The sequence below is a fragment of the Prunus dulcis genome, chromosome 6 (genome assembly GCF_902201215.1).
Source record: "Prunus dulcis chromosome 6, ALMONDv2, whole genome shotgun sequence".
NCBI classification, from domain to species: domain Eukaryota; kingdom Viridiplantae; phylum Streptophyta; class Magnoliopsida; order Rosales; family Rosaceae; genus Prunus; species Prunus dulcis.
This window is the reverse complement of record NC_047655.1, coordinates 21,059,952-21,075,845: the sequence shown is the minus strand read 5'-3', so window position 1 is coordinate 21,075,845 and position 15,894 is coordinate 21,059,952. Positions and strand designations below refer to the sequence as shown.

The following is a 15,894-nucleotide window of genomic DNA, read 5'->3' as shown; positions in this document are numbered from 1 at the left end:
ACATACATAACAGACATAAAATATACAAAAATTTATTGAACATTTTTATCCGAATTCAATATTAAATAATATGGAAACACGGTAACAAAAGGTGCTTATGTAACTAAAAATTTTGCAACTCTGGAAACGGTGGTCACAGTGGGTCTTGGGAGATCCACCTTTTGAACATGGCAAAGCACTCCTTAGGCTTATACTCTGGAGCTGTGTGACCTCCTCCCTACACAGAAACAACAAATTATGAAGAATTCAATTTTCTATAATATTAGGCCATCATTTCCGCTACGAACCTTAGTGTAGGAAATTCACAAGCACTCTTACTTTAACAGTTGCAAATGTAAAGTCGTTTGAATGTTTCCTTGAGTATCTGCACACAGCAAACAACAGCAGTAAGCGAGATTTCAATTCAAACCTGCTACAAATTATGTAGCTACCTTGTGAAGCATTTTTAGCCTACCCTGCAATTTCACCGTCAACCAGCCACGGTCTCCAGAGATGAATGACGGTAAAGTTCAGAGACCTAATCCATGCGAGGGTTCCCAGGTAGGGTACCACCATGTCATGGTCACCGCTGCATAAACATATACTTCTCAAAGACCTCAGAAATTCACAAATCTAACTTCAACTACATTCGTTTGTGTCAGCAATTGGGAAACGATGCCTAGTATATACCACATAGGATAAACTTTGGGCGACTGCATGAGAAGAGATGAGTGCAAAACCTGTATATTAGAGCTCGATAACCTCTCGTGTTGAGAGATAGATGATAGCTAACCACACTTTGGAAATATCTTCTGTATGGCAAGCTGCTGCTGTTGCATCTCATCCAGAAAATCCTCTGCTTTTATTCCCAAAAGGTAAAACGAAATGTCATTTTTGTTTACAGCAGGAATTTTTGTGTATAATATGCGCGCACGCACACACACACACATCTATGTAGAGTCAAGCATTTCCTACAGTGAGTTTACTTTACAGTTGTTCAACGGTCTCTTACATTGTGAACATGAAGCGCCTTTTGAACATTATCATCGTTCGCCCAAACATGGATCAGCAAATTCTTGTAATCCTGTAAAGAGGGCCGTCATTTCCGCAACACCTAGCTCATTAGAAGTACTATAGAAAATTGAAGAATTACCCTGCACCCAAATTTTGGAAAACCAAGTCCTGGCTCTTGAAGTTTTGGAAAAAGGCTCAGATGAATCAAGTTAAGTTTAAATTGCGAATCTTCCGAGCTTTCTAGGAGATTCTTCTGGTGGTCCTTACTATTTGAATCAGAGCTTGGTCTACACTGAGGCTCCAAGATGTGCTCAAAATTTAATTTTTCAGTGCACTACAAAGGCAAACAAAATGGTATCTAATAAACAACGTGGATAAAATGTAGGGAAACAGATTATAATTCTAGTTTGAATAGGAAAAAGACATATATATATATATATATATATATATGTAAAAATGTTCCCACCACTGAGAAAGCCTGGAGATCCATTGCACATTGTTTATTGCTTTGGTTGATTCCTGTGTACAGTCCTCTGCAACTCTTTTTTGCTGACTAAGAAAAATGTGCAGCCACTTAAATATTCATATTAAAAGTACGTTAAGCTAAGCAGATAGATGGAAACTAGATGCGTTACATTCATGGATGACGAACTTGAGAATATAGATAATTGATTGTTTTAGGTACCTTGTAGAGTTCATCTGGTATAAGTGCGAGTCGATGGGCAAATGGAACCCTTGAATTCGCATCAATATTAATATCTGTCGATGGGTTCCCAAGTAGATAACCCTGGAAAAGTTTCTGAAAGTTCTTACGCCCTTTAGAAAATTCAACTTCCTAGTGAAGTAACAAAGTTTGGTCCTAGAATACATACTTTGAAATTGATTTCTGGTATGCTTCCAGCTTCAATACCTGCAATATCATAGCAAGCAGGTTAATAAGTCCATCGACAGTTAATTATATGAGAAATTGTGTGATGTCACCACCCTTCGCTATTTCTTCAGCTACAACTGGAACAATCATGCCAGAGAATGAGTCACCAGCAACGTAGATTGGGTTTGAAATGAATTCAGGGTGAGAGAGTAACCACTGCATAATAAGAAGAAGACGATGCACACAAATCAAGTTCATGAACATATAACATAAATGCTTTAGTAAAGAATAATATTCTCTTTTGTACTAGATACAGATCTTAGTAGAGTCACGAAACATCTTATTGTGCATAATGCCGGGTGCTTGTGTTTGCATATTATCTCAATGCAATTGTTGTGCTAATTTACCTTCTTGAGGAAACCATAAATATGATTAACAAAGAAAGTATCACTGGACCCTTTCGAGCTTCTTGAATATGAAAACCCGGTGCCAATAGGTGCATCCACAAATATTATGCTGGAAACCTAATGCATCACAATTATGCAGAAAACAACATTAGGAAATTGCAGTAAGAGAAGAGCAGTTGTCCAAGAATAAGGATAGTTAACATGCACATTTGAACAGGTCAGAAATTTATCTTGCCTTTGTCCATGAGTACGGATTAATCACAAAAGTTGGTAAGCTACCATTATACTCTACCATGTTAAACTTCATAGGGCCTACACAAAACCACAAATTTGTCAAAAGCTTCTTGCGGACTGAGGGTAAGGCTCATTTAAGATGGAAAGCATTTCACTGTGAAGGAATTAGAAGCTGGTAAGCACTTGTTGGAGACCAGTCACTCAGTGGAAATGTGATCGAGAAAGCTTAAAAAGACAAAGTTGCAATAATTCTTTTTTATTTTATTTTCTGGAACAGTAAAACTTGTACTTTATGAGAAATGCAATTATGTTCAAACTCTCATTCTAGACTACTATTAGTATTAGGTAGACTTTTATTCCTACAAGTGTGTGATGTGTCGTTCAGATTCACAATCTCTACTATCTTATGATTGCTGCTTTAGACTAATTGTGTGTATAACATGGATACTAGACTAAAGCATCAGACTTTCACATTAATCAAATGATAAATCACAACAAAAGAAGAAAAAAAAAAAAAAAAAAAAAAAAGGTCATAGAAATATTGTAGCACATTAGTCTAAGTTGCATTTGGTGTACAAACCTATCTCAAAAGCAAGCCCAGATAGACCAGAGCAAGTCGGACCACCAGTGAGCCAGAGCATAAGAGGATCATCCCTTGGGTTTCTTTCAGATTCAACAAAGTAATAGAAGAGCTGCACATCTTCTTTCTCATCAGCCCCAATATACCTGAAACCCATCACCAAGGCCACACACACACACACACAGATATATATTTGAAATGTGCTGAGATTAATTTGGCATGATCTTACAAATTCATGGATTAATTTATTCCAAAATATTTGTAAATTCAACAAAGAAAACAGAAGGGGTTGAAAGAGGAATGAGCACTATTGAGTAGCAGATGTCTCACCCAGTTTCAAGTTTGAAGGGAAGGGAACCAGGAAATCCTGGCAGGGACTTGATAATTGTGCAAGTAACCAGCTGTGGCTTTGAGCAAAGCAGCAGATTAAAGATCATACGCAAACAAAGCCACTTGATATATTTGGCACAAAACTCTTCTCCCATCTTCTCTAAGTGTTCTTGGGGGACTGTGAAACGATTTTGAGTGTTGTAACTAGTTGCATGGTCGATGCCATGTGTCCACTTTTTGGTTTATGGGTTGTTAGAGTCACTTCTGGGTTTACTCTTTACGCACATTTATGTTTATTCCAGTTCGATTTGGATCGGTTTCACAATACAATACAAAATTATGTCATCTTTTTATGTTTTAATTTTGTTAAAAAGAAATAGTATTTTTTTAATAAAAGAAATAGTATTGTCACGTGGTTATGCTTTGGTTTTAAATTTTTTAAAAAAGAAATAATATAGTTGTGCAGCTATATTCAGTTTTTTATTTATTTAAAGAATTCGTATAGCCGAACGGTTATAATCGATTTTTTATTTTATATTTTAAAAGAAATAGTATAGGCTTTTTCTCTAATTTTTAGAAAAAAAAAATAGTATCGCCACACAACTATACATGGATTTTTATTTTTATTTTTTAAAAGAAATAGAACTCAGTTTTTTCTATTTTTTGTTCTAAATTTTTTTAAAAGAAATAGTATAGCCATGCTTATATATATATATACTCAGATCCTTTTTTTCTTTTAAATTTGTTTACCCTCACCATAAATTTCCTTAAACTAGGATTGGGCATCTGGACCAACAAAACTGGTTTGCATAAATGTTAATTTCATTTATAAAGTTGGAGTTAGTGGGACTCGAACCCTTGACCTCCAACGTACACTCTCATTTCCAACCCACCAAGATAACAAGTTATTTTGTGTTAAATATTTATAACTAATATATTTAAATGATATCAATTACAACAAAACTTTTAAAAAATATAAATGTCAGAGTTAAAACCCTAACCATACTCATTCTTGCGCCGTTTCATTTCTGACGTCTATACTCGATTTTTTTTATAATTTTTTTTTTTAAAAAATCGTATAGCCGCACGGCTATACTCCTTTTCCTAATATTTTAAAAGAAATAGTATAGCCGAACGGCTATACCCGGTTGTGTTAATTTTTTTAAAAAGAAATAGTAGAGCCGCGCGGCTATACCCGGTTTTTTAATTTTTTTAGAGCAATAGTATAGCCGCCCGGCTATACTCGGTTTTTTATTTTTATTTTTATATAAATAAATGCTATTGCCGCCCGGCTATACTCTGTTTTCCTAATTTTTTTAAAAAGAAATAGTATAGCTGGGCGGCTGTACTCGGTTTTGTTTCCTAAATTTTTTTATAAAAAGAAATAGTATAGCCGTTCTGCTATACGTCGATTTTTATTTTAAAGAAATAGTATAGCCGTTTGGCGATACTCGGTTTTTTTTTATTTTTTGAAAAAGAAATAGTACAGCCGTACGACTATACTTGGTTTTTTTAATATTTTTTTAAAAAGAAATAGTATAGCCTCGCGGCCTAGAATACTTATTTTTGAAAAGAAATGATATCAATTCCAACAAAACTTTTAAAAAATATAAATGTTAGAGTTAAAACCCTAACAATACTCATTCTCTTGCGCTGTTTCATTTCAGACGTCTTCTTTATTATTTTTTTGGTTCGGACGCCTTGTTCTTAAGTTCATCTCTCTCTCTTCGTCGGGCCTATGTGGGCTTTAATGGATGCATGATTCATGCCAATGATTCGCAGCAAACTGGATCAGTAGGAAAATAAGATTTTTGTTGTTGTTGATCGAAGTAGGAAAATAAGATGATTGGTCACTTAAATGGAAAAACTAGTAAATATACTTGAGGCATGCAACTATAGTTCATCATGGTATTGGGAGTGATTTATTATCACTAATATGATAACATTTATTTATTTAAATATAAGAGATTTGTAGCTAAAGTGCAACTAATTCCTCAACTGAAATCGAGAAATGAATCTCGTCACTTAGCAATATATTTAAAAGTTGTGGTTAGATTTGAGAATCAATCGCGCCTTCAATCATTGAGAAGTTTGTTGCAACTTGCAACGATGTCAAACAGGCTTGAGATTGCAATCTCAAAGCGGACGCACTCTGCTCTAATACAAAGAGATTTCAACCTTAACGACGGAGTTAAAACTTGGTGGGCCCACTCACCCAGATCTTCAGTGTAAATACGACTCAGCAGCACCAATAAATATCCAAGCCAAATCAAAAATTACCAAATACCCAATACAATCAAATTTCTTCTGCCCTATGTCTATTTGTATTGCATTTTGTGTGAACTCAATTATTTAAGTTCAATTTGATGTAATCTGGCTTTGACCTTCTATCTAATGAAACTCGATTCCGACCAAAAAAAAAAAAACCACTCAAATTTGTCAATTTAACAAAAACAATAGTCCAGCCCACTCAAACTTTCTCCTCTAACAAAAACAATAAAAAGCAATACAAGCATGTGAAAGATGTGAAAGTTGTATGGATATTTTTTTCAACGTTGACTAACATTGTGAATTTTATTAGTGCTTCTACTAAGGGCCGTAATGAGTTAAATTTAATTCGAAAAGCTAAACTCAAAAAGTTGTTGGATTCTGGGGAACTTGAGACAGGTAGAGGACTTAATCGAGGTTGTAGTTTGAAACGAGCTGGAGCCACTCGTTAGGGATCTCACTTTGCCTCTATTACAAGTTTGATGGTTTATTTAAAGAGACTAAAATACTTCTCCAGGAAATCAGTGATTATGGACCTAACCAACAATTTCGTGGCAACGCAGAGAGTAAATATATTGCTATGATATCTTTTGAGTTTGTGTTTTCATTGCTTTTGATGGATAAAATTATGGGATTGACCAATTTTCTTTGTCAAGTGTTTCAGACAAAAACTCAAGATATTGTAAGTGCTTTAAACTTTGTTGAAAACACAAAATCACAGTTCCAAGATATGAGGGCACATGGCTGGGATGATTTATTCATGAGTGTGGTATCATTTTGTGAACAACATGGTATTGATGTTCTTGATATGAGTTCTCGTTATATGATGGGCACAAGTCATTTTTGTGAACAAATTTTTTTATTACTGTTGAACATTACTATCGCCTTGATGTATTTAATGATGTGATAGATTGCTTGCTGAGGGAGTTAAATGAAAGATTTCTAGAGCAAGCAGTTGAACTTCTTATTCTTAGCTCAGCATTGGATCCTCATAATTCCTTCAAATCATTCAATATTGGGCATCTATGTAAACTTGCTAAGAAATTCTATCCTGCTAATTTCAGTCCAAATGACTTGAAAGCTTTAGAAATTGAGTTGATGTATTTTCAAAATGATATGCATCGTTTTCCCTGCTTTAAGGACCTCACCACTCTTCCCTACCATTTGCTTTATAGGTTGATTCAGTTGGTGTTGACTCTTCTTGTTTTTACAGTAACAACAAAACGAGCTTTTTCATGTATGAGAATTATTAAGAATAGACTTCGGAGCACCATAGCTGATGAATTCCTTGCTGATTGCATGATTCTCCGCATTGAAATAGTCTACTAATAATATCGATAATGAAGAAATAATTGGGGAATTTAAGATTTCTAAGCCTTGTAGGATAAAGTTTTAGATTTAAATAGTTTAGTTTTGTGTTGTATTGAATTTACTTCTTGTTTTTTTGTTAAGCTTTTATTTATATATAGATATACATATTAATGATCATTACGTCCCCCTGACTAAGTGTATCTTTTTATTTTTATGAATAAAATTCACTCGTACCGTCGAGTTTTTAAAGTAAGTTTCACTTACTTGACTTTTGAATCCTGAATTTACCACTGGTACCAGCTACATGCATAATAATCCTAGCAAATTAATTAGCAATCTATTATTACTAATGGCTTTTAAACGAATTTTAAGAGAATTGACTTGATGGCTAGGGAGTTGTCCACACATGGCATATATGTCGATAGCATCAATAGCTCTTGTTGTTTGTCTTATAGGGCACCGTCATCCAAAACTTACTGTATCATCCATGTTAGTGGCTCAACACTATCAAATTGTTTGCCAATATTTTCTATTTATTAACATTTTGCGATGACTTTAAAATTAACTTTAAATTAAAGAAATAAACCACCACTCCATTAAACAACTCCCAAAAGCCCAATGGAAAATTACTCTGAATAAAGAAATTCGACCAACCACGTGCATTTTGGTTTTGCAAATCCCATTTTTTCCAAGGGTGCAAATAATGAAAGACATTGGCCACCTAACTCAAACTTGTTCACCTGTTTTCTACATGAAATAATGGACGATCGATGATCTGCATTTGGAAGAGAACATTAACTAGAACATTTATTAGAAATTGATATATTTTTCATATTCTAGGACTGTTTCAAATACTCAATAGAGATTTGAAGACATGCAAAATGACCTAGCGGCTAGCCAAAGAAGGTACAATGTTGATGCTGGTGTTCTTTCTCTTATATGAATTAACCTTTCGTGGTTACTGCGTTTCTACATTTATATTAACCCTATGATATTTATAGTTATTCTTGTACTAGTCTTTGTGCTTGATTTATAAATTCAATATACGGTTTACTTTATTAAAAAAAAAAAAATTATGTACTAATTGAAGTTCAATAAATATCTCACAATTAATTTAAGAATCACAAAAGCTACAACAAAAGTTCCAAACTAAACATTAACGTTGGTTCAAAAGCCCTACCAACAATCAACTTAGCTAAAAGACTTGAAGAAATTAGGATTAAGATCAACACAAAACAATTGACTTTGAGACATAGTCCGCCTCCCTTCTAATTTGTTCTTTCATATTTGACTTGCACAATTTGCTCCATTAACTAGGACATAATTTTTCTCCTAGAAACAGCGTGGCTTCTACTTCTTGGATACACATCTCTCTTCACCTTGACTTCTTCTTCATCAAACTCACAAGCCTTGTCTTCATCAATCCTTCCAATCCCAACGCTACGACTGCGAGGCACGGTGTTGGGCTCTGCCGCCATTGGAGGCTGCCTAGGCTGTTGCGCTTTTTGAGCAAGATCAAATTCAACTTTACTTCTTACACTCCTAGTAGAAGCAGCCCTCAGAAGCTCCCTGTAATCTTCATTGTTAGAGGCGCTGGATTTGGTGGAGTTGGTGCTGTAGCTTTTAGGCAAAGAACTTGGGATTTGGGTAGGGCAACCCATCGCCGTGGCATAATCAAACGTACCCGAGCACTCTGTCATGCTCTTGATGTAGAAGTCCCTGGCCTTGATTAAAATCCTTATTGGGGACTTCAAAAACCTGGCGAGTCTGCTTTCTTTCCTGGCCTTGGCCATGATCATGTAATTCTAGTTTTGGAAAATTTGTACACCGAATACTTCTGGCTTTTGTGATCTCTTTCCCACGCTAGAGAGCAGGTACAGTGCGAATATATCGAGGAAAGACAAGAAAATGTCTGGAAAGGTAACAAAAGAAGGTATACGATTGTGGAAGGAGATTCTAAGATATAGATGGTTTTGTAATGATGGTTTTGAGGGAGAGCATATATATGTAATATATATATATATATGTAATATATATGCAATGACGGATATTATATACAAGAGGTTTATACGTCTGTGGGCCAATGTATACACATGAAAGCGATGGCTGAGGAGGGAGAAGTTATTGTGCAACACTAGAGAGACGTGGTGTTATAAATCTATTCAAATTATAAACGTATCGATTTCAATAATTATATATAATATATTTGAAATAAATTTGTAACATCATATCGACATACCACGTGATGTTATCATAAACACCGAATAATTACTCGTAAGAAAAAAAGAGATAGGGTATTTGAGAAGTGGAGATATGTTTTGTAATGCAGACCAAGAAGCAGCAGGGGGTAAGCAAATTGGAGGGATGCGTGGACTTTGTCAAGGTGAAGCCGGATCAGAATTTAGAAGGAAGTATGATAACACACGAAATGGTATTAGGAACAAGATACCTTAAAATAAAATTAAAGACAGAAAAATAATTTAACTTGTAGCAGCCCTCATTTGTTTTTGTTTTTTTTGTGTACTGAAATTTTTTCCATTATAATAAGGATAGATGGTTGAGTTTTCTATGCTTGCAACAACAAACACGCAACACACTGTGTTTCCAATGTCATGTTTGCTTAATATGTGGGTCAATGTGCTAAAATATATATCTTTTTACATTTCCTGTTAGAAAGATTACATTATTTTGTGGTCACAATATCTGATTACATAATGTGAAAGGTAAAGTCCATTTATTATATTGGTTATTGTCACTCATAGTCGGTCGAAAAATATGATTTACGATAAGTCGAAAAATATAATTTGTGATGTCAAAAATTTGTGATAATGTTTAAAGTTACCTTGCTACAATGCTACCTGCATAATATTTTGGTAGGTGTATTGATGTCAAATTATTTTTGTATTGTCTTTGTAACGTAATGCAATCTCGTTACGGTTTGACAAGAAATACAAATTTACTTTGGTTCTTGAGTGGATATTTTAAGTGGCCCTACCTTATATTATTATTTCTTGGGATGGTCCGGCCTTGGCCGGTATGAAGATTGCCGGCAACCTCCATCTCTGTTTTTTCTATCGGCATAGAAGTCTATTAGTTAAGGGAGGGGATCTCACAAGTATATTGTGCTTTTGAATTAAAAAGGTTTGAATATCAGAAGAACCTAAAATTAATTTAATGTATTGCAAAGATAATAGTAATAATAATAACAATAAAAATGTTGACAAAAAAAAGTGCGAGAAGGATCAACGAGTAGTGAAGTGTTTGGACCAAGGACCAGCGACTACTGAGTCACCACGTATCCTTCTCTAACACATTAAAATTGAAAGACGCTATGATTTCAATTTGCATGACATGATAGTGCCTGGCACGTTTAGTTACAATTTTATAAATTGTGAAATTGACAAATTTAATTTAATATTAAGGAACAAATCATCAAGATACTTATACACACATATAATCAGGGCCCTCACTATGGATGTCCTTACTTTTATGTAACCTCTCTCTAAGGCCTTGCACAAATAAATAATAAAGAAAAATATTAAGAAATGTTCTTAAATACCATTACTGTTATAGCAAAGTTTTTAAGTAGCAGTATTATTGTAGCAAACAGTCTCATTACGGATTCTCTAAACTACATATCTTTAAATAAAATTTAGAAAAGGAAGTGAGAAAACACACCTCCGACTATACTTCCTATCCTGCTACTAAAATAGGGAGACGAGCTCCTAAATATGAAGAGAAAGAATGAACTCCTAGTGACTCATATAATTTAATGATGCCTTATTTAACGAGTATTTTAAACCTTTAATATATATATATATATATATATATATATTGTTTATAGAAATGCATCATTTATGTTGAATTAAAGAAAGAGGCAGACAAAGGCTTAGACAAGTTGGCTAAAGAGGAAGTGCTCCCCACTCTGCACCCAAGTTCAAATCTCTCTCCCCATATTTTAGATTAGTTTAAAGTAGATTACCACTTATATTTTAAATTATAAAAAATTAAAAATAAATTAAAAAAAAAAAAATGAGTATGACTCCCTAAACTAGAGAGTATCTCTTATATTGAAGTTGAAATTTTATAGAGAACTTTTAAAATAGCTTTTGTGTGTTTTTAGCTGAATTTTAACTACAAAATAAAGAGCATGTTGTAGATCCTCTTATATCGATATCATCTTGATATGCTATTGATATTATCCCCATTTTATAACAAACAGTCATAGATAATCTTGATATTACATAAATATAAGTATCAATATTTTGTCGATATATATGGTCAATTTGTCTATTTTCTATGGTACTATTTGAGAATTTTGTTACATTACTAGTGGTATTTAAGAACATTTCCCAAAAGGATTTGGCATTAAACTAACCCATTATTGGTTTTTTGGCACTAAACTTAATACTTGACATGTGTCTATAGGTATAACTATGGTTAATGTTTTACTTTGTATTTATGGAACCATGGTTATACATATGGACACGTGTTAAGTATTGAAAACGATGATGAGAATACACCTTGAGTTAAAGTGATGAGCAAAAATGCTCTTTATATCCACACTAGAACTAGAAAAGAGTATTCGAGCATTTTAAAAATTGAAACTTGTAAGTCACAAGCATGTTAACAACATATGCTTCCCCCTTTTTTTTTTTTTTTTTGCTAATTCATCAATCCGATAATTCTCTCATTTTTTTTTCTAAATAAAAGTTCTATCATGAATTTGAAAGATTTTAATGCAATATATACCTAATTGTTTTTTTATCATTGTGTCAGCTTAGGACTTTTATTCACCACATGCGCAATTGGATTGCTGAAAATTAATGCGCTTTTTCATATCTGTCATGTTTTACATCGTCCTCAAGGCTAGATGCAGTTAGTTTGACAGTAACAATTGTTTTGATTCATGTAAGCTTAGATTGATTTCATGGTTAATAATAGTAATGCAGACTTTGTAGTTGTTTGTTTGGCTTTTTATTTATTTGTTGATTCTTCATTTAATTGCTGTTTTATAAGATTCAGATTACATCTGCAACCAACAGTTGCACACTCAATAAATAAAAAAATAAATTTACCGAGTCAATTTCCCCAGCTGATGATTAAAAAACTCGAACTTTTTCCGATTCAATCACACTTTTTGTACTTGTATGTAGCCCGAGCTTGGTAAGCAAAAATTAGGAACTGACCAAGCCACCAAACTCATTCAATGTAATCGTAGGCGTAGCCACTCCAAAATTATGTTTTGCCAAGTCAAAACAATAAAAACGAAAGTGTGTTTTTTTATCAATGGAAAGAAGAGGAGGAACTTGGCTCCTAAAATGCCCAAAAGGACAATTTCAGAAATCTTGTAGAAGCCAATAACGTGTAGAGTCACCTCAGTATAACTTCATGCATTACCACTTCATTTTGAATACATAATTATACAGCTAATTTATTAACCCAAAAATAATAATAGATGAACTGTCATCCCAAATATATATAAAAAGGTTTCATCATCATATCCAAATGTTCACTCTTATCAAGTTGACCCTAAACCCTAGTGGTAAAACGCTTTGCTTCACATTCAAGGCAGAAGTTCGACTTTTATCTTTGCTTATTTTTAATAAAGTCAATAACGATCCCATTTCGGACGAAGAAGAAAAAGAAAAAAACTGTACAAGTGAACCCAATTTGCTGGATCAACAGTGTTATTATCAAGGGGCAGAATGGTTCATCAGGACTGAGTCAGGTTTGTTATCCTTGGGGAGGGTCAAGGCTATAATACTTAACCAAAAAAAAGAAAAACAAAAGGTCAGCGTATCCAATAGGCTCCAAGCCATCGAAAAGTGCCAAGTTTATATGGATCAAGTCCAAGAAGAGTTTACTTTCTATTTTCAGTTTTTTTATTGTATGTCCTAGAAGTTGTCGTCTTCTTCATCAACAATTTCCGTACATATTTCAATATATGTTGTTTATGTTTGACAAAAAAATTTTATGAGATTTCAACTATATATAATTAGCCCAAATAGTCATTCTCATGCATATCTCGTTGATCATTTCTTTTCTTTTCTTTTTTTTCTTTTTTTTGGTTTGTTTGTAATGGTATGTGAACCCACGATGGATAAGTGCATGTTTGGGGTACTGGTAAAACCCATAAAATCACTTTCTTCCACAGTTTTTTTTAAGACAAAAGTGTTGGGTAAAGCAAATAAAAAGTGATTATTTTGAAAGCTAGGAAGCTCTGAGTCTGACAACAATTTTCAGAAGCGGCAAAAAAATAGCTCTGATTTTTATAAAAATATCGGTTCTCTCTAATGAAACTATTAAAATACCAATACCGTCCTTATTATTTCTCAAAATGGCAAATGTTGTAGAATGCATCACACAAGTATTGGGCCTATGAGCCCGAAACCAGATCTTGGCTCCTCCAAGCCCAAGTTGGAAAACGTCAAACCTTCACCAATTACGTAGGCCCCTATACACACCATTATGTCTGTTTGGTATCCATTTTCACGGGCCCAACAAGCTTACGGAATCTCTGGGCCTATGAGCATTATCCAAATGTCTTTTTGTTGAGTAGGGCAAGAAATACATAATCAATCGCTTTTTTAAAAATTTTAAAAAATTATTTCCTTCCTTTAACAAAAAAAATTAATCAATACATATGATCAAAAGAGGTCAACGGGGTCTAGCTCAGTGAAAAGGATATTGACTTGCAGATCAATGGTCTCAAGTTTGAACCCCCATGACACTTATGTGTGAGAAAAATTATCTCCCTTAATATCGCTTGTATAAAAATTAAAAAAGAAAAAAAAGAAAAAAAAAGGGGAATCAAACTAAAGTGCAATATGTGTGAAAAGCCATATTATAAAGATATTCTTCTTTTCTTTTTTCATGTTTTTGTTAACAATTATGATCTATGAGATTATCGATCATAACTTATATCGACGAAGTGAAGATTAGTTGCCACTACATTAAATGATCATTAGTTTATGTAATTATTTATTTCTTCGTGCTAACAATATTAGAGAGGCACCAACTAATGGTAGAATTCTATAGTGAAGGCCTTATTTAAGGCTCTTAGATGATGTCCTATCTTTTGACCGTTAAATCAAATTGGTTAGTCGTTTGATAAAATTGATTAGTTTGATCCAACAGTTAAGAGATATGGGCTTAGATAATGGCCTCACTATAGAATAACTCTCATATAATGTGTCAATGTTTCAGTTGTTTTATGTATATTCTCACTCTAGACTATATTGATATATATTCTCAATCATATAAATCATATTTATTCAAAACAAATAAAAAAAAAGAGATATTTAGTGATATACCCATTCTTAGCACTAATATTATAAATAAACCATACACTATTGAATTTCTATAAACAAACCCAAAAAAAACTCAAAAAATAACAGCTGGTCTTATTGAATTTAATATTAATTATTAAATTACTTTGATGCTCTATTGAGTGTTTTGGGTATTTTTATGAGATTTTAGGGTTGGGCTTGTTTTAAGAAATTGATGGCAGTTTTGCAATTTATAAGAAGTTAAAGCTTCTTTGTTATGTTGTAAATGAGCTTTGAGTGTGTTTCTAAAGTCCATTTCATATAAGGTATTTTTATAATTTGGGCCTATATATTAGATATAATAGTGAATCTCCCATAAAAAAATTGTCACATAATTTCTTGCTAAAAGTTTATGTCTCTGGCATTTTTCATAACCCGGTTTTGGCCCAAAACTGGGTTGAATCTTGACTACCCATGGAGTTGATTTGATTAAAGAAATAAGATAAAAAGTTTGAACACATTTCCAGCACATTTTCAATTAGACCTAACAGCACTTCTTAATCTAACAATTAAAACGAAAAACAAAAAAACAAAGAACCTTAACAATTCAAGGCATCCTCGTAACCCTACTCACGAGAACTCAATTTGGTGGGTCATGTGACACCTATGTTGTAGGTGTGTTGCAAATTTGATTCCAATATTTTGGAAATCCAGATTATAACTTAATATAAAATTATGATTGGATAATCCTTTAATAAACTATCTTAACCTTTAAATTTGAATCATAATAACAAGCCATTAACACTCATAACAATGCGCTCACACGTTGTTCATTAAACTAATCACTCTCTGTTCTGTGCCACAATAAATTAATTAGTATTATTAATTTATAATCCAACCTAAAGTTGGCAGTGGGCAGGGTCCAGTCTGGGGGGGGCCCACACAAAAACCCCCGTGCCCCAGTCCCACCCAAAAGCCGTAAATAATATTTAATCCACCCAAAAAAAAATATATGAAAATAAAAAACACGTTGGCAGGGTCACGTGTCGGTGTATGATTGAGTGATGGGGCAACGGAAGCAGCAACGTATTAGAATGAGCAGTGGGAGACGGAGAAAAGCAGTCAAAGCAAAAGACCGGATAAGCCAACGGAGGCGTACAGTCAAAGCAAAACTGTCGCGGTCAAACGCTTAGCTGGGACTTTACCCGAAAAAAAAAAAGTAGGAAAATATTATTATTTTGATTATAAAAAAGTGGAAAATTGGTTGGTGGGGTCCACATGGGGTTTTTACTTGGTAATTATTATAATTTTTTTGGAGAGAAAAAGTGTCTGAAATATTCGATTTGCTAAATCGAGATGTGGCATTGTACGTAGGAAGCTCATAGTGGGCCGTTCCTAATTTCCTCATTCCTAGTAAGTAGTAAAATAGTAAAGTAGTAAATAGTGGTACGTGGGCAAAAAGACTAGTCTCTCCCCTTCGTGGGGGTTGGGTCATGACTCAGATGACTCGTGGGTACACTTTACCCAAATTGGGCGGTCTTTTTGACCCACTTTCCTTTCCTCTCTCAAAATACCACTTTGTCCTCTTTCTCAAAATATCATTTGACTCATGAAAATCCGAAAGAGTCT

General features: G+C 33.7%; 2 protein-coding genes across 2 annotated transcripts; both read right to left on the bottom strand.

Moving 5' to 3' along the window:
* Positions 1–87: 87 nt before the first annotated feature.
* Positions 88–3,556, bottom strand: LOC117631241 (serine carboxypeptidase-like 2). Its single transcript, XM_034364281.1, has 14 exons — positions 3,416–3,556; positions 3,086–3,231; positions 2,507–2,583; positions 2,272–2,388; positions 1,978–2,080; positions 1,866–1,903; positions 1,679–1,780; positions 1,460–1,546; positions 1,133–1,327; positions 992–1,063; positions 720–835; positions 455–568; positions 288–364; positions 88–217 (listed from the first exon to the last, which is right to left on the bottom strand). The coding sequence occupies exons 1-13, from the start codon at positions 3,520–3,522 to the stop codon at positions 289–291; spliced, it is 1,350 nt and encodes a 449-aa protein (XP_034220172.1). The 5' UTR covers positions 3,523–3,556; the 3' UTR covers positions 88–217; position 288.
* A 4,578-nt stretch (positions 3,557–8,134) lies between these two features.
* On the bottom strand, positions 8,135–8,964 carry LOC117632717. The gene has a single exon (XM_034366273.1). It carries the CDS (start codon positions 8,791–8,793, stop codon positions 8,308–8,310), a length of 486 nt encoding a protein of 161 aa, XP_034222164.1. The 5' UTR covers positions 8,794–8,964; the 3' UTR covers positions 8,135–8,307.
* Positions 8,965–15,894: the final 6,930 nt, after the last annotated feature.